Below are 24,795 nucleotides of genomic sequence, written 5' to 3'. Positions count from 1 at the left end.
ATTCACTAGATGGATAACTTTTATCGTAAAGGGCGGGAAAAGATCAATTGAAAACATCAGTATGAATAGCATAAATTTTAATTTCCTGGACTGACTGGCCTCCTAACAATATTTCAGAGATGGAAATAGGATAAGAACATCATCTTCTCGTCACGAACGTAGAACTAGAGCTGACGAGGTTTTGGTCTTCCCGATAGTTTTTAAAATGTTCGTCACTTAATGATACAGAAATAATACGGAAATTCATTGTATTATTTTTCTTAAATTACTCCGATGCCGCGTGTAACCACACATTAAAATCTCATTGACTCCATCATATAACTGTCGGCCTCTGTTGATCTCACGTGAACACAGCTGAGAAAATGTGTGTTAGATAAATTGATAAACTCCCTAAAAAAAAGCTGTAATATGGACGCGATCAAATAGATAAGTCATTCTTTTGCTGGACTACATCAGATAAAAAAAAATGACTTTCCAAAATATTATCGCCTATTTAATCGCACTGGTGACTTAACGATAAGATAACTAACGCTGAATAAATGAGAAAGTTATTGTTATGCAACCAATTAGTCAACGAACGGCTGTTCGTTACTTAATTAAGAGGCTGACAACACGTTTATAAGAGAAAAAATATTTCTTTCAATCATTTTAGATCTGCCAAGATGGAGAAAACTGTGGTGATGACATGTGCTTTCCTGTTTATTTCTTCGCTGTTGGTTGTAGACGCTATGGTTAGAGTACCGGGGTTCAAATTAAAGGTATTCTGGAATTGGGTTATACCTCTTCCAGTCCTGCCAAATCTTGTGAGGAATAAAAAGAGGTGCAATTGTTCATTCAGCTTCTTTAAAGGTTTTAAATCCTTATTTTCCAGGCACGTTATCTTGATGAAAACTCTGAAGACATCTCAGGATTTGCTCAGACCAACACCGCCAAGCGAGTGATGCAGGTAAGCATAAACAAGAATTCGGTTGTCATTCTTGTTGAGGCGCGAAGATCTTCAACAATTTATTGCGGGTTTTACTAGACATAAAATAGTCGCCTTGAGATGCTGTATAGAATATTTCCAAAGGACTACAACCTCCCCCAAAAGAGCATTTTTAGATAGAGTTGTTTAAAAAATAACTTAAACGTCACAACTAAGCAGGTAAAGAGACAAAAAACTGTTTGACTATACAACTAGAAAATTAAATGTCTTAACAACAACTATATTAAGATTACTAAGAGGTTTCTGTTTTGCTTCTTGTCTAGCAACAGCGCGACCGGGAGTTCAAGAGGAAAATTTGCTTGTCTGCCCGTGAGCTGGAATGCGAGAAAGAATTTCAAGATCAGTGACGACCTGTAGCCGCAAACCTCAGCAGTAAAATATTGAATTATAAGAGACTGTGTAGTGCTGTTAAACAATAAGCAAATAAAAATAATTGAGAATATCAACATAATTGCCATTTTTGAACGTCCGGAGGCTGTGGCATTTGATGGAATATTTTGAATAAACCATCTATGTGAATGGTTTAATGGTCGACGTGGATAATAAATGAGATACGGGCCATAAAACTTACTTGATAAACAACAAACAATGCAAAATAATATCCTCTTAATATAACTCTTTCTTTTAGAGGGCGGGAAAACATCAGTTTGAATAGAATTTGATCAAAAAAAGAAAATATATATTTATCATCGTGAAACATTCTCCGACGAAAATCTACCATGGCTTTGAATACGATGGGCGATGGTTTGCAAGAATGTAATAAAATTGCAACAACAATTTTCAGCGTAAAAATAAACAAAACCCCAATGCCACAATTTATTAAGTTTTTTCTCAACCCAGTCAGAAAATCGATACGTATTTCAATAAAATAAAACTAAACGAAATCGAATTCAATTCGTGGGAAGACAAGCCTAACAATATTTCGGATATGAGATCATGAAAAGAAAATTACCAACTGCTCGTGGAAATTTTTCTTTCATATCTTTTCGCCCCATACGCAGAGCTCAAGCCGACGAGGGTTTAGTCCCCTTATAACTTTGTAATATTTGACTTCCTTATTGTTTGGTTAGTCACTTAACCATATGGACAATCAATTTGCTATTTTTCGTATATTACTCCCTTGTGGCGTGACATACCACGTATTAAAATTTCACTCCCTAAGTGCTGGCCTTCGTTTATCACACGAGAACACAGCTGAGAAAACGTTTTTTTCGTGATTAGATCAACTGGTAAACGCTATCAAAGAAAAGTTAATTTGGAAAAGATCAAAAAGATAATCTACTGTTTTGTTGGACTTCATCGATGAAAAAAGTGACTTCTTAAAATACCACCTGCCGATTGCACTATCACTTAAGATAACTGACGCTGTAGAACTCAAAAAATAATTGCGATAAAATCATTTCGTTGGCGAACGGATGGCCATTGCTTGAACGGTATACAGCACGTTTATAAGCGAAGAGATGTTTCTTTCAATCACTTTGGAAATATCAAGATGAAGAAAACTGTGATGGCATCATGGGTTTTGTACAGGTCCGCAAGTGATCCCGGCCCGCAAATGATCCCCGAACCGCAAATGATCCCAAATTGGACCGCAAATGATCGCGGGACCGGAACTGATTCCACCGCAAAAAGTTAGGAACGGCGCGGACTCCATGAAAAGTCTCTGGATAGATACATATTGTCTTAATTATCCTAGGTGGAGAAAAGACAAGTACCTCAGGCTAAAAGCAGCGATAAAAACGTCTATGATACTGCGCAAAACACTAAATTGACATGTGTCGACTGCATAAATTTTTCGTTTAGGAAACGCACTGCAAAAAGAAACATGAATCTTCGAAGATGCCTCTGCCATTTAATTAACCGCTTAGAGCTTTTCCCTGTATACTTCTTATAGTTGTCTCCAAATTTGAGGATTAGTGAGCAACCTGTGTTATCATACATCTCAGGCCCGGACCCAGTAAAGTTATTCAGTGAAGGATCTAGCTAAACTACAAACTTCAAACACAGCATTTCGTCACGTTGGATATTATTTTTAAAGTCGTGAAATTTGCATTCAAATCGTTCATATTGCGCATTTTCTTGCGTTTCATGTAGTAACTGTTGTATCAAAATATTGTATTATTACTGTGAAACTCAGAAAACCGTGAATACCAGAAATATCTAAGGATGATTATAGTGCAGCAAGGAAAAAGCCAATTAAGCGTTAGAAAACTAAACCGCAAACACCTGCGGTAATAGGCCACGTTCGATATATCAATATTCTAACATACATACATACACACACACACACACACACACACACACACACACACATACATACATACATACATACATACATACATACATACATACATAAACTTTATTTAAGCTCGAATTTCAGAGTAGCTTGACAAGCTAATATTTCCGAGAACAGAATATTTGATAACGAAAAACATGGATCCGAGGCTTTTAGGACAAACGTCTATGTTTGATGATGGTTTCTTTGTATCCAAGTCTCTTTTGGGAATTGAAAGACAAAGGAAACTCAAATAATTTTCAATTTTGACCCGAAAGCCTCGGATCAATGTTAGAATATTGATATATCGAACATGGCCTGTTGGTTGTGGTTTTGAGGTTTTTTCGCGTGTCCTGTACTTTATTGCGATTGGTTCAGAACCAAATTAACCTTTTGGAATCAAATCCAAATGTTCACGGTTTTCTGAGTTACACAGTACTAAAAAAAGACGATTGAATAAATTTTAAATCCACTGTCCAAATTCCTGGGTCCTCACATTTCCAAATTTTATGGCGAGGCGACCATTGCCGGTCCGGCATCATTTGTGGTACAATCTGAGGATCATTTCCGGTCCTGAGGGATCATTTGCGGTACAATTTGGGGATCATTTGCGGGCCTGTACACCTCTATACTTTTTATTTCTTCAAGCTTTTGGCACTTCGATAAATAAATATTGTTAGAAGAAAGTAGTAGAGGGCTATGGCTTTACGGGCCCGAAAAGATTCCGGGGCTTTCGAGAAACGAGCCCTAGGGGCAAAATCTCAAACCTTATGATTACAGAGCTGTTGTATTCACGTATTCTTAATATGAACAGAGGTTTTCTTCATACAAGACGTTTCAGGCGTGTACACCTCTCCGTTTTTAGATACAGATGAACTAAAATGGCTTTACGGGACCGAAAAGTTCCCGGGGCTTTCGAGAAACGAGCCCCAGGGATCATTTGCGGTACAATTTGGGGATCATTTGCGGGCGGGGATCATTTGCGGGGCTGTACAGTTCTTCTGCTGCTCATTTCTTCCCTGTTGCTTTTATACGGTGCGGTTGTAATACCGAGGCCGACACGATTGATGGTATTAACTGGAAGGTCTTTTAATAAGTCAGTGCTTGTTAAGTATACCACACCAGGCCTTTACATTTGATATAGTTTACTTATGAGCCTTTGAAATACAGCTTACTTTCCATTCGACCCCTGCTTTTGATTCATATGGTATCTCTTTCTATAGGGTGTGTTCACGTGACGTCATCAAATTCTCAAATCCAAAACTAAAGAGTCCCTAAAGATTTTATCCTTGGCTCATCAGGCATAAGAGGTACTAAATTTATATCTGTTTACAAATTTCCAGCCCAATAACGTCCTTCGTTTGGAAACCAGCGCATTTTGAATGTCGGGGTTATGACGGTGCGTGACATAAGATCGCATTTGTCGAACAATATACACTTATCTCGTGATTTTTAGCCATTTTAGGAGTTAAAGTATTAGGAAAAGTGCCTGTGTAAATGTCTTTTGGCTCGGTTGAGATAATCAGTTGTCTAGATAGCCAAAGTAAGTTTCAGATGTTTACACTATTTTCCGGCCGCCATATTGGAGGACTAAGGAAGTCCTCCAACATGGCGGTTCCGTACTAGGCTCTATAATTTTGCGCGGAACATTTCGACAAATATCTCAACTTTGGGAGACCGCACACACCTTAAACTTGGAGAACTGTCTTCTTTATTTATCGGCCAGAATATCACAATTTCTTGACTTTATCGACTGAATGGTTTTTGATTTTATTTTTTATTGCATGACAATGCCCACACTCTGTACTTGGGTCAGGCATCTTCCAGTCCTGCCAGATCTTGCGAGAAGTAAATGGGAGTACCCTTGGCTTCTTTATTTGTTATAAACCTTAATTTTGCAGATGCGCTATCGTGATGAAAACTCTCAAGACATGTTAGAATTTCTCCGGACCCACACCGTCAAATGAATGATGGAGGTCAGTATGGCTATGAAGCCTTCGGTTGGAATTTTGAATCTCAATCATCGTCTTAATGACGTGGCATTCATATCTTTCTTTTGAGAAACAATCCAGTAAGTTTGTTCCCTAAAGTTTCGTTGTTGTTCTTTTGACTATATTTAGCAACAGCGTGACCAGGAGATTAGACGAAACATTTGCTTGTCTGCCCGTGAGCTGGACTGCGAAAGAGAACTTCGCAAAACCAGATACCTAGTCAGTAGTATTGTTAAATTGTGTTAACTCATTTGTGCTGTAAAACGAAATGAAAATAAAGAATAACAGAAATACAAGTGTTTACCTCTTTCAGTGAAGCGAAATTTTATTCCACCCTTGTTTTTAATAATATCTCTTCGCCGTAAAAGCCTGAAGACTGAAGCATTTGATAGAACATTTTAAAACAAACCAAGAATGATAAGATCAGGAAAAGTCATTCCTAAACTGCTTTAGCGAGGATATAAAAATCAATAGAATTCTATCCATAGCATATCTTCTTGATGTGTCGTTAAATTCTCAAATAAAAAGGTTTTAAAGAAAGTCATGCCAATTGGTAAGGAGAATATCATTCGATCATGGTATTAAGATGTATTTCCCTGACAGAAACCTACATAGGAACAGAATCGAGCTTGAGCACAGAAGACGTTATATTGTAGCCACTCTTAGGTACATTTGCGTCAAAGGCTGAAAAAGCTGGTAAACTGCAAATTAACCCAGTCGCAAAAACACTTTAGATAACTTTTCTGGGTTTTAGATATATAGCACTCAAACTACTCAGATCAGCCTCTACCCTGAGGCAACTCGTAAACACGTCAAGAAAGGCGGAATTCAGTAAAAAAAAGTTCTATAGTTTCAATGCTGGAGATGCTTGTCTCCAAGCAAGTCTAAGACCGCTCAAAATTCTGGTTTTCAACAGAATGAATAGTTTGTCTCTGAACAACTAAAGCGAAGCCATCGCAGATAGCTCTATAGCACTTTATGTGACGTTATCAGAATTTTATTCTCCTTACTCCTCAGTAAATTATATTTAAACATCTTTAAGTCGACAGTGCTGTGTGATGACAAACACGACATAATTGAAATAAACAGGCTTGCACGTCAGAAGCGTTAGTTATATTTAAGAATCCAATTTTTTCAGAAAGAAGCCAAAGACTTGGGTTTTTGGTAGAATATATTCAATGAACTGGCGCGTGGCCTAGTGGTTAAGGGTGCTGGATCTGCTCAATAAAGTGAACCAATTCGGTTGTGACTGTAAACGTTTCTAATCAAACTGCCTTGCAGACATTTTATGAGAAAATATCAAATTATAAAAATCTGATAATTTTCTTGTTAGCCGCGTTTGCTATATTTCAAAGGTACGCAAAAAGAGCTATATTGAACGCTGGATATTAAAATTATGTAGCGATTGTGTTCACTGTTAAATGCAATGCATCAAAATACTAAGAAATGTCTTACAGCTTGATATGGGCCATATCAACGCGATAAAACGATTTTGCTATAGCAGCAATTTAGTATTACTGTGCTTGTAACCAGTATTGTGAGAGAAAAATCTACCGTGGCTACATCCAATAGCGCAATTTGGTCACTCGTGGCAGATATGGGCGCGGTTGTTTTTTTTGAAGGGAACAGGAAGGGAACTGCAGTATCAATTTAACACTTATTTTCAGGAAATTAAAACAAACAAACAAACAAACAAACAAAATACAACGACGTTTCTTTTACATCTTACGCTCTACCCCACGCCCCCCCCCCCCCCCCTCATCCCCTTCCCTTATCCCGTTATATGAACGATTTTTTTGAAAAATGTAATTCCATAGATTTTATTTTATGACACAAAAAAGCACAGCTCCGAAACATATTATGCAAATGAGACTATGCTAAGAACATTACTAACTGCTCACGCAGAAATATCTTATAACCACCCTTCTAAAATTATTTGCGCCTGTTGTTCATGGAATTTTTTAAAAATATATAATTCAATAAATTTTCTTTTAAACACTTGAACTTTTGTTTATAAAGACATTTGAGAAACCATTTTTTGTTCGCTTTCCTTTGCGCGGTGGCCTAATGGTTAGTGCGCTCGTCTCCGGATCGAGCGGCCCGCCCGGGACATCGTGTTGTGTCCTTGGGCAAGACACTTTACTCTCACAGTGCCTCTCTCCACCCAGGTGTATAAATGGCTATCACTGAATTAAATGATAATAATAATAATGATAATAATAATAATAATAATAATAATGATGATGATGATGATGATGATGACGATGATGATGATGATGATGATGATAATTACATTTCTATAGCGCTAAACTATAAAAATATTGTAAAGCGCTTTACAAAATAGTTGAAATTTATAAAATGTTAAGACGATTAACTCTTTAACGATAAAATGTTAAAAACATTAAAACAAATTCTAAGCTAGCTTGAACAGGCGTGTCTTCAACTTTGATTTAGAAACAGTAACACTTTAACTGTTTCAAGTGTTTCAACTGGCAGTTTGTTCCGGAGAAATGGCCCAGATTGGGCAAAGGCGCGATCACCAAAGGTCTTGTAATTAGTTATTGGGGCCTTAAGGAGGCCCTGGTCGCAGGGACGTAGGCGATGAGCTGTAATGGAATGGGCTTGAAGAAAGTCTTTAATGCATTGTAGGCTTTGATTGTTAAGAGCTTTCTACTAAAAGCAGCAATTTAAAGTGGATGCGATAAGCCACAGGAAGCTATTGGAGATGAAATAATACGGACGAAATGTGATCAAACTTGGGAATTCAAAAGATTAATCAGCAGCGTTGAGCACCTTTTAATGATGGGGGATAACCATGCGATGGACTAGCATCCAGTCCAGGGGAAGTGGAAATCCTCCTAGTCACATCATGCTACGGAAACCGGAGATAAGTGCCGGCCTGATGAGCCACTTGACTCGTATGCAGACTCAATCTTTTTACACAGCCATTTGACTGTGCTATTGAAAATTTTTGAGAAAACGAGCTTTGAACTTACAGAAACAGAAATTCTCAATATAAAAATTCAATAAATTCGATTTTTTTTTACAGAACTTTATGTGTGTACCCCCGTCGTGAGGCAGTGTCCACACTACGCCGAAGAAATTTGAAAACGCTGCTTTATTTTTAAAAATTTACGCAAAAGCGAATAACTCTTGTTGTCGAGAGGTTATTTTGGCAGCTAGAACGCGTGTTAGTGGTCGCTGCCGTTGTGAAGAGTCCGCCGTTGTAAAGAGGTTGAAATAAGAGTGAATGTATAGACCATCCCCGGGGATAAAAAAGGAGCCATGGAGGTTCGACTGTAAACAATCAATGAAAAAAACGAAACAAAACAAAAAAAATCAATCAATCAACACTTCATTTAAAGACGTTGCCCCTAAAAGCTAAGTAAGCCTAATCAAAATACGAACGTGTATGCAACTAAAAAAAAATAGAGAAAACAAAAGATGTTTACACGGGTGTGCCTTTAACGTAATAACCGTTATTTCTGGGGGGTTTTCTTTCTTTAGAATTGTGAAGACCGGCTCGTTAGGAAAAACATTTCTTTTGAACAAGATAAGATAAGTTCAGAAACGAAATCAGTAAATTGCCTCAGTGACGGGGATGGAAATAACTAAAATATAACTAGGCCTTCATGTTCCACCAGATTCTTATAACCAACACTAAAGAAATGATGCCAGCTGGTAAAGAGAATTTATTTTTAATCTTTGGACTCCAAGGTTTGTTTCAACTTAAGAGGAGATTGATAGACAACGCTTGCAGAATAAGAACGCCCCCAATATCCCTCAATACGGACCGAAAGAGATTTTTCTTTGAGGTATTTCTTACTGTGTTTTTCTTACTAGGGCGCTGACGACCAAGTTTAAGGTGGATCAAAACAGTTTCCAGCACTTAGATTTTGACAGGCGTTATAACCACTCTTTATCACTTGATGCTAAAATCATGGTATCAAAACAACTGCCCAATCATTGATGAACACGTTGTCATCATTTTCGTGACACAAAGGCTACCATAGCAACAGTATGACCTGCTAAAAACACCGTTAATTACAGCGTTAGGGGCTTATAATTCAAAAACGGCACGGTGAAATTTTTTTTTATATTACCAACTTTTGATAATCATGACAAGACGCAACTTTTGGCAAAGTTTTAAAAAAGTCTCTAGGTAGGGTTCAGACAGAAAGGAACAGAAAGGAACAGAAAGGAACAACATTGCTACTTGTCAAGAACAGGTTTTCTTTCGCGGAATAATTGAAAATCAATTCGCCGAAACTTATACCAGGGAGCCAATTAGAATGATCTTTCCATGGAGAACCTATGAGCCATATAATAATAACAATAATTGGTATTCAAATTCTCTGTAAAATATTACCAGCGTCTCTAACTGATGCCGATCAATTAAGAGAAAAAAAATTAAGCCATGGCCATGCGTGAAACAACAGTTGCCAACTCCTGCAACGATTTCCAAATACTTTAACATGCAAGTAAATTTCTTATCCTATCATCTTCATTGTCTAACCAGCGTGGATACGAGGAAAACTTTAGCAACGTCTTGTGTTCCTCTGTTGTTGATTTGTTGTTTCTTGAGAAGAAATGCGTAAGACATCATCTAAAAGGGTAATTGTGGAAGCAGTATTTTGCTGATCTACAGCTGTAGGTCTGTAGGCCCGGTGTTTGAAGTTTATTTCATACAGTTTAAGATTTAACAAACTAGCATCATTTTATCGCAACCCAGTCAAACATATCTAGATTAATAGGGAATGAATCTTTAATTCCTCCTATTTCCTACCGGCTTCTCGACTGATCTGAAAAAAATCCGTTGGGGGTAACCAATATAAAGCCAATCGCAATTTATTTTTTAAACTCTAAAATGTCTCCAGTTAATAGAGGCTTTATAGGGATCCTTTCTGAATTTTCGATGAACAACAGCGGGAAACAAATTATGCTGGTGAGTTGTTGTTGTTGTTTTTTTTTTCTTGAAAATCACGGTGTGGGTACTGTTTTGGCTGGCAATAATAAATTTGCTTTTCACATTTTAGCTCTAAATTGCCAGGGCTTCTGTCCAATTAAATTAATAGACCCCTATAACGATGCATGATATACCATTTGAAAGCTATTGACATGCGTATTCTTAAAATGGCATCAATAACCACTAAGGAAGTTACAGCTTTTACTAACAATGGTTGGAAAAGAAAGAAAGAAAAAGGCATAGGTCGCACTAGAGCGAATTTTTTTTTTTGGTCGGTCCGAAAGACCCAAAAATATCTTGACTTGCCAATTTTTTGGGGTTCGTTTTCTGGTCGCACGTGAAGCGACACGACAAGGCTAAATTCTTGTGTAAACACTGATAAAACGCTTTTGTAAACAATGATGCTTTCCCGTGAAGCCATACTGTCCATAATTTTTCTTAAATAGACACGCAGTTGACATGTTTAATGAATTTTTGTTTTCTTTGGGCGATTTTGGAAAAATCTGCCTGCCCCACCCATACACTACGGCGTCTTTGATCTTCTTGGTCCACTGACAAATTTTTCCAAATTTTGTTCGTAGGGGTCGCATTAGGAAAAGCTCCAATTTTGACCCAATTTTTGGTAAAACAAACAGAATTTGCTCTAGTGCGACCCATGCCTTTAATTCTAAAAAGTCGAAATCTTCATATGTATATATTTGGTGCTTCCTTAAACTATACCTTATTTTACAGCACTCTATGAATAGGTTAATAACAAATGCATTAAAGACCGCATAATCATTGTAGAAAAAGGTTCCAAAACTTCCAGGGGTACGTGATGAACTATATGTATTGGGGAGGTTCACAACTTTTTGTTTTCAATGTGATCTTGACAAGATCATTTCGGCGCAAACATTTCATCGAAATCAGACAGATTTAAACCTGAACCAAACAGTGTCGTCAGAAGCTCCTAAGTGCTCTCTCATGGCGAAAGGATTAAGACACTGTTTGGGATATTTGCAAAGGGTCCTCGCTAATTTCTCCTAAACTGGCTTTGTCTAAAGAGCGAGTAGAGCAAGAAGAACACACGAACGTGACTCGGGATTTTACTGCTCGCCGATTAGCCAGATTCTATAAGCTTGGTTCAGTAGATTTCAAGTCCTCGTGGTTACCGGTTTGATTTTGTTTTGTCTATTATCAAGGAAACGTGTGATCAAGAGTTCAGGAGAACATGTGCTCGTTTGCTCAAGATCTGGACTGCTCAAATGTTCAAAAAAATGACTGCGGGAGAGAACTTCAAGATCAGCAAAGATATGATATAAATGGCGCTCAATAACAAACATAAGAAGATCCCGCCAGAAAAGTGTTGAACTATTTTCGTGTCGCACTCGTCCTGCAAACAACTGCAAACAGAGAATAATGAAGAAACAGATGTTTTCATTCGCCTTTCACAAAGTAAATCTTGTCCCATGCTTCCTTTTCATTATCTCATTTTACCAAAGAACCCCGAAGAACGCCAAGCATTAATTTAAAAAAAAAAAAACGTTAAGAATAGATCAAATAAATGACTCCACAACGCACTATTAATAAATTGCCTCGCAGCGGTACGAAAATCAATGGAATTATTATGGCCTTTACATGCTAGCAACTTCTCAGAACGCGCATTAAAATAATTTTACGTTAGTTAGTACAAGAAAATAGTATTCGATCTTTCCACTCAAAGGTCTATTTTAGGTACACCTTCTGCCCCTCCCCAGGGCGGTCTCTGGACTATGATGTTTTGAAGCCCTTGTTCTCCGACACAGTCTGTCCTGCATATAGCACGCAGGGGACCAATTAGAGTGCTCCTAATCTCTGTAGAGCAGTCTGACAAATAAGGATAGTCTTTGCTCATTTGCTATTCAAAATGATACTGGTTTATCTACCTGATGACAGTCAATAAAGACAGAAAAGGATTCAAGCCAATTGCCATGGATAAAACAACAGCTGCTCACTGCTTGAACTATTTCCAAGACACTTTTATATGACAGTAAATTTCTTAAGCCATCATCTTACCGTCGAGATGAAGAAAACCGTAGTAACGTCTTGTGTTCTGCTGTTGTTGATTTCGTCGCTGTTGTTAGTCGACAGCGGTATTTTGGCAAAGCATAAACGTCGTGGATCATCTAAAAAGGTAATTGTGGGACCAGTATTTTGTTTATCTTGTTGACTAGGCCATTTTGTTCCCGTTAAAGATTAAGATGCGGCATTTTGCCCTCATTTTTATCGCAACCCAGCTAAACAAAGTTTATCTAGATAACAGGAGACTGAGTTCTTAATTTCTATTACATGTTACTTGCCCCTCTTCAGATTTGAGAAGAATACCGTTATGTTAACTAAAGGTTAATATCGATTTGATATTTAACACTCAAACGTCTTCAATTTATAGAGGTTTTATCGGGATGGAGAATTTGAGGCCCTTTCAGAATTTGTCACGAATAACAGCGGGGAACGAGTAAGTCTTACCAAACCACAATGTCGTCCTTATTGTGCTTTTCAGTTAAAAATTTCCCAACAACGAGACGCTTGGAGAGTAACAATACGCCTTCGGCGTTTTCTTTCCTCTATAGGACAAAATGTCTTCAGTCATTTGGAAATAATAACGTCGCTTTGATATCCTGTTAAGAATATTTCCAAATGGTCTGTCGCGATAATTTCCCCAAATTTGGCTTTGTTAAGAGCATATAAGTAACAAGTGAAATGACTAAAGTCACAGAAAAAAAGTTCTCTTAACTAGAAAACTTAAGAATCCAATATTTGAAGAGAAGTTATGTAGAGCTTAGTGTAATCGATTTCAAAGACTGAGTGTTATGTCGGTGATTGTTCTGTTCCTTATCTAGGAGCTTAGCGACCAGGAATTCAGAAGAAACATTTGTTTGTCTGCCCGTGAGCTGGACTGCGAAAGAGAACTTCAAGATCAATTAAGATCTGTTTCAACGGATGCCCAAATAACGAAAAAGCGGAAACCTCACCAGTAAATCATTCTGATGTATTCTCTTCTCGTTATTGTTATTAAACGAGCTGCAAATAAGGAATAAAGAATAGACAAAACAACTGACAGGTGTTTACCTCGTGCTTGTTTTCAATCAAATCAGGGACTCTTACGAGCAAGGAGTGGGAAGAACATTTGAAAGGAGCCAGGCGGAAGAAATTAAGAAAGCATAATCCTCGAATTGCCTCTGAAGTGAATATGAATTCTGATTTTTTTTTTTCTTTTTTAGTAGACACTATATGATTGCAGTCCAAATCCTTGGACCCTAAACTAATTATCAAGAGTCAGTAAAGGGTTATGGTAACACCGAATAGGCAACATCGAGAGAACCATTCAGATATGTGTATTTGCAATAGACCGGGCTGAGAGCGCTTTTCTCTCGACCAAAGATTCCGGTTTGAATTTTCGGAACTTTCCAGTGGCGAGTGACAAAGAATTTCCCGGAATTTCTGGAAAAGAGGACAACCTTGCAAAGCAGACCCACATTTTCGAAAATTTCTTACCAGAAATTTCTGTTATACTGTTTTTTTTTGTTTGTTTGTTTTTTGTTTTTTTTCAGGAATTTGCGAAATCTTCTGTCGAGTCATGACATTTCGAAAATTGAACAATTTTTGAATTTTCCAGAATATTTTCAAGGTAATTGCCATACTATTTCCCCTTGGTTCGATTGTTCCGCAGTTTTTTGGTGGAATGGAAGGCTCTTTCAATGTCGATTAAATCTTGATTTATCATGAAAAAGTTTTCTCCGTTTTTTTAAATGTAAGACAAGTTTTAGTATTCTAAATGTGATGACATGCCTAATTAACAAAAAAACGGCGGGCATGGTAATAGGTTGGCCATCAAAGCACATGCGACAACCACAATTTCTAAGTTCTAATCAGTTAGTTATATTAGGACCTTTTTTGTGGAAACAAAACAATATTTCCAAATAAAAGGCATTGGTCATAAGCTCACGAGAAAAACAATAAATCAGACAAAAAGAGTTTTAAAGACATCGTCACAAACATTTGAATAGACAAACTTAACGAAAAAAAATTCATTTAAATAATATCTCTGAGAAGGAGGCTTGGATCAATGCCACACGATCAGATGCACTGAGCTCCCCTAAAGAACAAAAACGATGCAACAACACAACTAGTAAAAGATGATTAACTTCCAAAAAAGCAGTTAAGCTGTTCTTGATAACTTTCGTTATGCCCACTCCGCTGCTCGGCTTCCTGTCACCCCAACTTAACGCGCCTGCGTACCCATGGCAAATTACATCTTCACTTGGTATCATGTGCTTTCACCGTCTTAAAGAAAGACCTGCTCGATCGGTGATATACTCAATCCATGGCTACGGGCATCCTGACGAGAATGCGCTAGAGGTGGATTGGCCATGTCACTCGCCAAAAAGCACCCTACAGAGGACTCCAGGTGGAATCAAGACACCCCAGAAAGTCATCACGCCAGAGTACAGCGAAATCTGTAAGGGAACATACAGGCGTTTGGTAAATAGCCATAAATTCTTGAATGCAGAGACAAAACAAAATCTTGACATCCTAAACTATACGTCTTCTAATGGATGACTAGATTATCTGACATACAGCAGGACCAAAACGCCAATCTAAATGGCCAATATTTTGCAAGTAGGGCTTGTTGTTCACGTGGATAAAGCAGTGAATCGTAAGGATGATTTCAGAAGATGTTCAACCGCAATTTTATCAGCTACTTTCATTTCTCTGCTTTTTGAATCAACGGTTTGGTTTTCGTAATATATATTGAAGCATTTTCCATAAACTGTAAACGTGGCGCATAACTCTGCACTTTGCATAAGTGACAACGCATTGATACCAAGCCTACAAGAACAAAAGGATTCTAAATTTTGAGTCGTATTGTATTGGATGTGACCCTAGACGGATTCGTCGTACCAGCATCGTAGAGCCAATAATGCGCCATAATATTTTTCAAGAACATATCTGGCAGTTCAATAAGATTTCAGTGCATACAGTTTGAAAGCCAGTTGCAAGAACAATATAATCATGCAAAGTATTGCGCAGGCAGTCATCCTACCATATCTGAGGTTTGCGGCAGCGACAACAGAGTATCAGGGATCAAAGTGTGACTCTTAGGGCAAAATTTGTGTTTAAGCGCCTTGTTATCCAATTTGGGCTCATACTGAGATCGGGCCGCCCATCAAGTGGTCGTTTACCGTATGTTAAATAGTTGACAACAAGCACATCCTAGAAGGGTTGTCGTCGCTTACGAGTGGTGCCAACACAGAAAGGTCAGTCGACGGTGACAGAAATCCCAAGGGCGTTTAAAAGAACCTTTTGACTTAATTAAAGGAACTAAGTATCTTATTTTTCGGGGCTTGTTTGAAACAAATAATTTGGAGGCACGCTGAATAGCAGTGGAGAACTGCATATCCTATTCGCTCCTGGTGGGGCACGAGGTAGCAATGTGGAACAAATCACCAGTAAAACTAATATTAAGATCAGTATTTTAAACATACTAGTTCTACTAAATATAATAAAGCCAAGAGAAAAGAGTATGTGGTGGAGATTTTTGTTTGTTTGTTTGTTTGTTTGTTTTTGTCTCTTTCTTCTCGTTTTATTCCCTGTCTTTCTTCGGCTTGACTTAACTTCTCAAAACATACGAATAATTGTTTAATTTATCACATAAACCGTTCGTTGTGATTCGTGAATTTAATTAATGCAGGATTCAGATTTTCATAAAGTGAGACACTGGATCAATCAGTTAGGATCAACTAAAACAGAATTTATGAGTTATGCCCTCTCGGATTAACTTTGTTGCCATGCATCTTGCTGTAGACGTGTTACCGCTGTACATCTGTGACCAAAATTTGTGTGTGTTTGAAAAATCTTTTAGTCTATATTCTTTCTTGACACTTGCTCGAAAACAATCACACATGATATTTTCCACAGAACGAAACTTTTCTTACCAAAATAATTAGCCGAAATGTTTAGGATTTAAAAATGTATTAACCCTTTACTCCCCAAGAGTGCCAATCAGCACACAGCGTCATTTAACTTTGTGAATATTGTGACACCCTCCTATCTAAGACATGGTTGACCACCCCCACAAGTTTTTAGTTCCTTTCTTTGGGATGCAAATGGAATGCAAGACTTGTTTCATATCAAGTTATGCACAAAGAGCTGCCAAGTAAGCTATAGTTTAGGGGTAGACCAGATATAGTAGAAGGTTGATACAATTTTAAAAGTCGTTCATTTTCGCATTTTAAAGTTATTTCTCTCAAAGTGACTACCTCCTTCATAGCTGCTGATGTCAGTTCAATTGGAATATTGTACAGAGGCAGAGTGTCTTTATTTGCCGATTTGGTTAAAACAGCCGTTCGCGTTGAGGGGTAAAGTTGAAGGGTGCTGGTAAAATTGAAGAATATTTCATAATGTTACTCATTTTCAAATAAGACTTGTTTTGAATGATTATACCTTTTCATGATCATGCAGGAATCCATGAGAATGATCGGGTTTTTCGGCTAATTTCAGTTTCATTTCCGTGAAAACTTTCCCCTGACGTTGTTGTAAGCGTATTTTGCGTTCTTGAAGGCAAATGGTGTGTTTATATGATATAAGCCGAAACAGTCATAACAAGTGGCTAAGTGATATTTCTATCATTTTTTCTGCATTCTGTGGTTCTTTATATTGTTTCTGCTGTTAGCACTTTGCCTTTGCTAAATGGAGTTCACGTACCTTAGTTAACCTCGAGTTAACCTCGAGCTTACCACAATATCATACAAGTACACATGTAAGTACACAGTATTTTCACTCTGAAATATTGAAATATTAAAAGCTCAGTAAGCCTGTATTTATCCTGTTTATAAACCACATTTCACGTATTTCTACTATGTTAAGCTTGCCTATGACGCATAACTTATTAAATATTGTATTAGCTAAGTCAGAATATTCGTCACACACTTTACATCGCAGGAAGACTTGGCCAATCTCTGACAGCAAACTCAAAGCAGTTTTCAAATATTATGGCCAGAAGCTTTATTTGGTTCCAGGTTCCGCATACATAGATGGTTAACACCTCACATTTATAAAAAGAGTTCAATGTAATTAAAACTCCATAGACTGAGTTATCAAGCACTCTAGTTGACTCATAGAGCTATTCTATCCTAGAAGACTTCAAAGATTTAAGTGGTAAAGGTAAGATAAGGTTTGAATTACATGCTTCTCTCAGTTGAATTGCTGGGAATATATCACAAGGCAAGCGAATCTCAGAATTTTAAAGCAGTACCAATGTGTGTTTTTACGTAACTAGCGAGGTAATGTGATAAGACATTCCTCAACACGAGAAAGTCTTTAAGTTAGGGAAAATCAACGTTCGTCTCAATCCTAAACATTAGCCAAATTTTTTTGTTAAACCTCTCAACTTATGATTTGGTATTTTGTTAAAATCGCGGTGAACGAGAAAGATAGCTCAGGTACATATAACTTGCTGTATCTTCATCATCGTATTTTATTCATTCAGTATATTCCTTCTCGACTAATTAAAAATTATTAAAAGCTATGGTGAGTCAATGGGTTCTTTAGAGGAGTACAATAACCATCTGCTGTGGACTGCGATCAGAGCGCCGCATTGAAATGTTGTAGTGATAGCACTATCGTTAAAAGAAAAGTAATTGTCTTTTTCGAGTAAATCGGTTACAACCTATATATGGTTGTCTTATTTTTTCCTGTTTAGAGGTGGATTACACCAAAAAATTCCTTTATGTAAGCAGCTTCTCGTGTTATTTATAATAGCACCTGATCATTATTTCTGGTTTCGTCTGAGGCATGAAAGGATCCGGGTTTCCAATATTAATAAGCCTAAGAATATCTTCAGCTTTTGTAATTGGAATAATGGATTATAGCTTCCAATTAGAAGAGAAAGTCATCTCTGGTGAGCAAATTGGACGGACGAGGCTAGTAACCACGTATACAGCAAGTGTTGAATTGTTCGTTTGAGTACACAAAACGTATTATTTTACATTGTTTATCAATAATTTTCAAGTGTCACATGTTAAATTCAGCGCGAGTAAATCGGTTTCTACCTATATATGGTTGTCTTATTTTTTCCTGTTTAGAGGTGGATTATACAAAAAAATTCTTTATGTAAGCAGCTTCACGTGTTATTTATAATAGCACCTGATCTGAGGTCATGAGTTTCCATGCAAATCCATGGTGTCCATATAAATCCCGTTGGAATCTAGACTGATTTTTCAGGTCTCTTTGAAATTGTATGATTGCAAACACAACTCCGAGGAGTTCATTACTTTCCTGAGTGTCTTAAAAAAACTGATCGGTAGTTTTCTCCACAAGTAATTTCCTACTTATTCTGAGCTGAAGAATATCGTTCATGAAACCGAGCTCTTAGTTACGGATCGTCTCGTTAAACATTCGGGTTTCACAGTAGCGGTGAATTCTGGGTAACAGAGTACACAACAGATACTACGTACTCTGTTATAGACACTCAGCTGACGACTTATTACCTTTTGTCTACAGTACGTTTTGTAATAGTTACCTTCAAGCTTAATTCAAGCAGTAAGAAAGGCCAAGTGATTGAAGTTGCCTTAAAACAGAGTAAATAGAGACCAGACTACACCTGACTTAATTTGGGAACTAAAACGTGCAATTTAACATAATTGATTCATAACCGGAAGGGATGAAAACCTTTAAAAGCCCTGGGTGTTTCCCGTTTGAACCGCAGGGCGCACATTTATTGAAACTGCGTCAAGCTTGCCAATGACGTAACGACACAGCGACCATCGCCACACTGCCCACCTTTTAAAATTACATATATTCGCCCCAAATCCTAGACACGGCAGTGAAAGTATGCTAAAAGCTATTTTTATTATAATTGATGTAGTTACCATTGACTTGTCTAGTTCCTGCCTCTGCATACCAAAGAGCTGAAACAAACCAGTTCTTCTCCAGGTCTTTTATCATGACACATGGGCTGCGGAGTTTTCTTCCTGAGAAAAAAAGAGAGCTGATTGGACAAGTATGTGGCCATCTCAAACAACTTGCGATGCTTCTTTCTCTGAAGAAATGAAAGGAAAATTTTACCATTTACCGAGAACTCCGTGATTTTAATTAAAATCATTAGACTAAACTGATAAACTATCTCATTTTATCAGTTTAGCAAAATAGGTCAGCTTCTGTTCTGGGGCAGAAAACTGCACTCTTTTGGGGTATGCATAAAATGCCACTTTTGTAGCCTTTGAAGCAGATTTGTAATCTTCAATCCTCTGACAAAGTTTGCTAAGAATCTTGCGGTCCTTTTCCCATAAGAATAATTTATTTGTTAACAAGTTCAAAAGCAATAACCGCTTGCAATTTGCATAAACTCCTATGTAAGCCTCAGCTAACTGACTTCGGCTGTTTAAACCATTTCATAAACTGAATTAGCAAAAGTTCGCGAGCAGTGACGTCGGAATATCCCACAATTGCGGCATCAAACCAGGAACACGCACTGAATGTGTTAAAACGTTATCCACGGAATTGATGGCAAGTATCGAGATAAACTGAAGCAATTATTTTACTGTGTTTTTGGATGTGTTTGCTGTTAACAAGCAAAACTGCACTAAAAAAACTCAAGGCTAGGGTAGTATACACAATAGATTAAGTAAGTGAAATTTGTTTCAGTTCCGCAAACGAAATTCAAAGTTCGTGATGTTTCAAGCTCAATTTCGTTGCTGTTTCTAGAATTGAAAGTTCAAAAGCGACGGCACAAGGAATTTATTTGCCAGCAAATAAGACATTTTATGACTCCTACCCACTAGAAATAGGTTGTTGATTCTAGTTTATTTAGCGAAAAAGACTTTGGGGTACTGGTGGCATTTGAACATTGAAGGGCATAGCAGGTATCAGACAAAAAGATTGAATAGTCACAAGACTATCCCGTGACCGAAATTACAATTGGAACGTAGGTTGAGCAATAGTCACGAACTCTCACGGAAAAGTACTTAGCTTTGAAACCACACTGATAGTATAAAGAGAGGATATCGTTCCTTACTCTTCCTCTCAGTCTAAGTACATAAATTTTTTTTCGTGCATTTATTTTGGGACGACTGCCTTTTTCCCTTGCGCCATCACCTTTGCTAGAGCTCAAGGACGTTCGCTCTAATTGTTTCTACGCATCCTTACTGCGCAGGCAAATTCGCACGCCACGTCATGCATCGTCGGCACGCTAAGCAAAGTAAAACAAACAATGATAGGGCAGATGGCCATTGCTATAGCTCAAGTTGCCTAGATCTGACGATCTTGGACGCTCGGTCACCCCTAGTTTTCGTTTGATGGATCATTTTCTCTACCGATTTTCTACGTTGAGCGAAAAAATGAAGAAAATCTATCGATTAGAAATTTGAATTTTTTGCAAAACGCACCATCGAATTCCGTTCTTTTTAGCTCTTCGTTTATCTGTCCAGTGGTTTCAAATGCCTCTTGAGGGGTCAAGTTTTGTTAAAACGTTGGCAGCATTTGGAATTATTTACGCAAAAGACCCACTTCTACAAAATATGACTAGGATCGCTTGCCTCCGTTGGCTCAACTTCGATATTTTTAATTATAAATCCCCGTTAACCGCGCTGAATTTCGTGCGCCAATTTTTCAAAATCAGTGTAGTTTTCCAAAAGCTTTATCTCTGAAACGAAGTCAGTGGTGACCCCCAATTTTTTTTACATTCCTGACATAAGCAACTCATTGTCTGACTGCAATAAAAATTTTCTGGAAAATTTTCGTCCGAACGTCCTTCATAGTTTTAAAATAGATTAGTTATTCATTAGCTTAATTTGATGATCAGTTTTTAATTAGTCAAAGTGGCCACGAAACATGGCCAAATTTTATCCCAACGCGTGGATGGTCTCTCTTTTTTATGATGCTCTAAGCAACGAAGCTTGTCTGTTGGCAAAAAAAAAACTGAAACCCTGAAACAGCCGAGAAAAGAGACAAAAATGATGTGCATTGTTGCTGCCAAATGGAGCGATAAATGGAAAACGAAACAGTCGCACGTTTATGCTAATAAGTCATTCCTGTAGCACGGTGTTTTCCCTTACATAATAAGAAAGAGTTCTGCGATTATCTTTACTACTGAACGTATCTCCTGGTGACGTAAAATTGCGAAATACGTGCCTGTATTACGAAACGGTACACTAGTTTCCATTTTTAGTTAAACAACCAAAACAAATCCATTCCTTTTCAATTTATTTGATTGGCTGATAATTACCCATCCAAAGAGGATAAAAACACGTGGGCAGAAGTGGAATATGCCAGTTTTTCACATGTCTGCGCGTGAAGGCATGCAGACTGACAAGTCAAATATCATTATCTATTCAACACAATACAAAAAAGTAATATTGAATGTCTGCATTCGTATAAGGAATTTTATCACGCCATGTACTTTGTGCTCAGTCTCACATTCTTTGCCATTGCCTAAGTAATCCCAGTCAAACGTGTACCATGTTCAAACGAACCCCCAATACGAGTGGAGAGATTTAAACGTGATTTTGCACTTGTAATTTCATTGCCTTTCCTATCGTAGATGACAATGTGAACGTAAATCAAACCGGAACAAATGTCAATAGCCACGTTTCGTTCCTTGTGTGTGCTAGACCTGCATGATTTTGTTAGAGCCTCTATGTCCGATGGAGTGGTCTGACATCACTAGGCGTTAAATCATCACTAGGCGTTTAATACGATGATTTGCATCTCAAAGCAAATAGCACTTGAAGTTTCCCTTTATCTTTGCGTCAAAACAAAGGCCGATTTTGTCGATCAAGCTTTTTTAGTGAGTGGTATTTGAAAAGGTTCTAATAAACCCAGCGCACTTAAAAAACATTTTCGCTTTTGATCGCCATATCGGTGGAACATCGGTCAAATTTGATAATCCTCTTATTTTTTATTAGTTTCCTCGTTTGCGGTGTATAGTTTTTGGGTAAACGAAAAATTGCCTTCAGTTCGGGTAGTGAGGAGATGATGTCTCATATGTACTATAGTTTGAAGACGAAGACCTACACACATAAACAAAGAACTTTGGAATCGTGCATAAAAATCTTTTTCTCCATGCGTGGACAAACGACTTTACTTTCTTTTTCATTCAGTTTGCCACATTCTCAGCTACTTTTCCATACTGTGGTTTTTCAACCTACTTTTTTCAATCGCAAAATTTACATAAAAACACAACTCCCTTCAAGAGAATTAAAAGTGAAATTGAAGTCATTAACGCTTAAAAAACTGACTTTATTCTATTTTTGCAAAAAATGCAGTGCAAGTGTAGAAGCCTTCTTAAAATTTAGGTTAAATAATGAATAAATTTTTTTGAGGAATCGTGCATCCCATGTCTTGGTATTAATATTATATCTGCGATATTAACGCTCAAGTTTCTCTTAGTGTTGCACACATGCATTTCTCTGCAAGAGCATTTATTTAAGAATGAAAAATTAAATGAGCTGAGCTGTAGGGGTGTTTTATTGTTCCCCAAGCCTGGACTTAAGCACTCATGAGGATTCTGTTTGTAAAAACTTTGCTTGCGGGGCTCACTTATAACAGCTATAATATCAATTAAGAATGTACTTGACTTGTAAAGCCACAGGCATGGTTGATTTGAATCAGACATGCTTCAAACTCCAATGTTTAGCAACATGTATTTTTTAGTTTTCAGTTCTTTTTGTCTTTAAAGTACCGCACGTCCGTTTTGCTTCTGACGTAGCCAACAACATGCGGATACAATAGACTTGTAACGTATTTGCCGCACACTTAAGAACAACCCTCCCTCTGAATATAACGCATAGTTTGCATTTAAAGTAGTTGAATTAGCGGCTTGCGACTTCTTTTATTTGTAGCATTCTCAACTGACCGTATCATCGCGTAACAAAATTCCCTACCTCTCGGGTAAACTTACAAAAAAGCGATACACTTGGTTACTTAACGGCACTCGAGTTGAATAACCCATTCACAGAAGTTCTAAAGGTTTAATCTAAGAAGGTAAGAGACATTTGCTGCGTAAGTCTAGCCACGAAACAATGTATTATCACAAGTAACTGTCAACTTCACAAAAATATTACAGAAAAATCCGGCTTTAACTATAAATCAAACAAATGCACAGCCGGAGTTCAAGTTAAAAGCAAAAATACGATTTCTTTGTTTAAACGATAAGCAAAACTATACATAACATATTCATTTTGACCAGTCGACATATTGTACATATTTAGCAGATTTTAATAACTGAACTAGAAACCAATCGTAACATTTCTCATTGAACCCTCACAATTTATCAACGCATAATTTGTGTCACACAGAAACAAGAAGGTTCCCTTTCGCGGTTTTGACAAGCTTTTGTTCTGACTAGAAAAACTATGCAAAAGTTAAAAGTGAACCATTTTGTCAAAAGCATCGATTCTTGAACGCATTAAATACGTTTTCACTTGCATAAGCGGATTCCTGTATAATTCATACTTTTAATAATGATGTGATACTAAAATCCCATTTCTAATGAAGTACTAGACAAATACTTTGCCAAGGGAAGATTCAGCCCAAAAGATTAGAGATTTGCAAGGCAGTTCAGTTTTCTTTGGTTACACATTTCGTTTTACTATTTACATATCCAGACGCTCGAATTCAATTCAGGATTTACTTGGGAAAACGGCAAGTTATAACGGGCGTCATGTACCTGATACTAGGTTTTGATAGTTTCTGTAAGAGAACTTGATTTTCAAGGGGTGGAGGATCATTTTTCTGCAGTCCGTTATCACTTTCAAAACATATGGGACATTTAGACAAAGATTTTTCGCAGTTAACGAGTGAAAGATCAAAAATGTCAAAAAGTAGAATGAATTAACCAAATGGAAAGGCACTCGAGGTATTCTGCTTCATAAGCAAATTCGCGTGCTGAGCCAATCCAATAGCAGCTTTCGCAACAGGACACAACTGGAATTTTACTGAGGTCTCAAAAGATCGAAACTGCTAGCGCATCATTTCGGAAGTTTCAATCACATAACAGCAGTGCAAGAGACATTCCAACGAACTGCTTTGCCTGAAAAGAAATTACATCGGTAACTGCGTTTCTATTTTGGAGAGTCTTTGCGAAGCCACTCGGGGGCGTTTGAGATGAGTAATCATGTCATAAATACACATTTTTAGTTTTGTTGAAATTTTTGTCATATTTTAGTGCTGAAACGGAACTTCATCACGATATTGTCTTGTTATTTGTACCGTTCTGCCTTAATCCACCCTACGTGTTAGAACTGTATTTCAAACTTTTTCGTAAGTGTCATCAGAAACAGCTTTGTATGGTTAGTACTGAGAGTTTCATGATGTAAATTTTTTTAGACCTCATTACGGCCAACACTGAAATCCTATTCGTGATGTAGTTCTTCTTTTCCCCGAAGGGGTAAAGCAATAAATTTGTCTGCAGAAGTGCACGATCGTTTGAACATTCGCCCCTAAAATGGGAGGTGCTTTAAAAAGTGATTTGTGCAATGGATTTCAGATCGACAGTTTCCTGCTTTTAAACCACTTCAATGGTCCTGTCTCAGGAAATTCTGACACTGCCTTTATCTGCCTA

The 24,795-nt window shown here is 37.5% G+C and overlaps 1 protein-coding gene and 2 long non-coding RNA genes across 3 annotated transcripts; 2 read left to right on the top strand and 1 right to left on the bottom strand.

The window, feature by feature from the left end:
• The first annotated feature begins 625 nt into the window (after window positions 1–625).
• On the top strand, window positions 626–1,436 carry LOC149115153 (uncharacterized). Its single transcript, XR_016205999.1, has 3 exons — window positions 626–758; window positions 872–946; window positions 1,249–1,436. It is a non-coding gene; the product is annotated as an uncharacterized LOC149115153 (long non-coding RNA).
• Window positions 1,437–12,127: 10,691 nt separating this feature from the next.
• On the top strand, window positions 12,128–13,293 carry LOC110039913 (uncharacterized). Its single transcript, XM_020745086.2, has 3 exons — window positions 12,128–12,369; window positions 12,625–12,690; window positions 13,076–13,293. Exons 1-3 carry the CDS (start codon window positions 12,220–12,222, stop codon window positions 13,211–13,213), a joined length of 354 nt encoding a protein of 117 aa, XP_020600745.1. The 5' UTR covers window positions 12,128–12,219; the 3' UTR covers window positions 13,214–13,293.
• Window positions 13,294–13,296: 3 nt separating this feature from the next.
• Window positions 13,297–19,808, bottom strand: LOC149115152 (uncharacterized). The gene is made up of 2 exons (XR_016205997.1): window positions 19,106–19,808; window positions 13,297–14,692 (listed from the first exon to the last, which is right to left on the bottom strand). It is a non-coding gene; the product is annotated as an uncharacterized LOC149115152 (long non-coding RNA).
• Between the last annotated feature and the right edge of the window lie 4,987 nt (window positions 19,809–24,795).

This window comes from Orbicella faveolata, unplaced genomic scaffold (genome assembly GCF_042242905.1).
Source record: "Orbicella faveolata isolate gen_17 unplaced genomic scaffold, um_ofav_v1 contig_13, whole genome shotgun sequence".
NCBI classification, from domain to species: Eukaryota; Metazoa; Cnidaria; class Anthozoa; order Scleractinia; family Merulinidae; genus Orbicella; species Orbicella faveolata.
The sequence above is the reverse complement of the archived record's forward strand: the minus strand, read 5'-3'. Positions and strand labels throughout refer to the sequence as shown.

Coding starts and splice junctions, on each gene's coding strand:
- LOC110039913 (XM_020745086.2), top strand. CDS start 12,220: ATGACAGTAAATTTCTTAAGCCATCATCTTACCGTCGAGATGAAGAAA. Junction 12,370..12,624: donor GTCGTGGATCATCTAAAAAG/GTAATTGTGGGA, acceptor TTCAATTTATAG/AGGTTTTATCGGGATGGAGA. Junction 12,691..13,075: donor CGAATAACAGCGGGGAACGA/GTAAGTCTTACC, acceptor TTCCTTATCTAG/GAGCTTAGCGACCAGGAATT.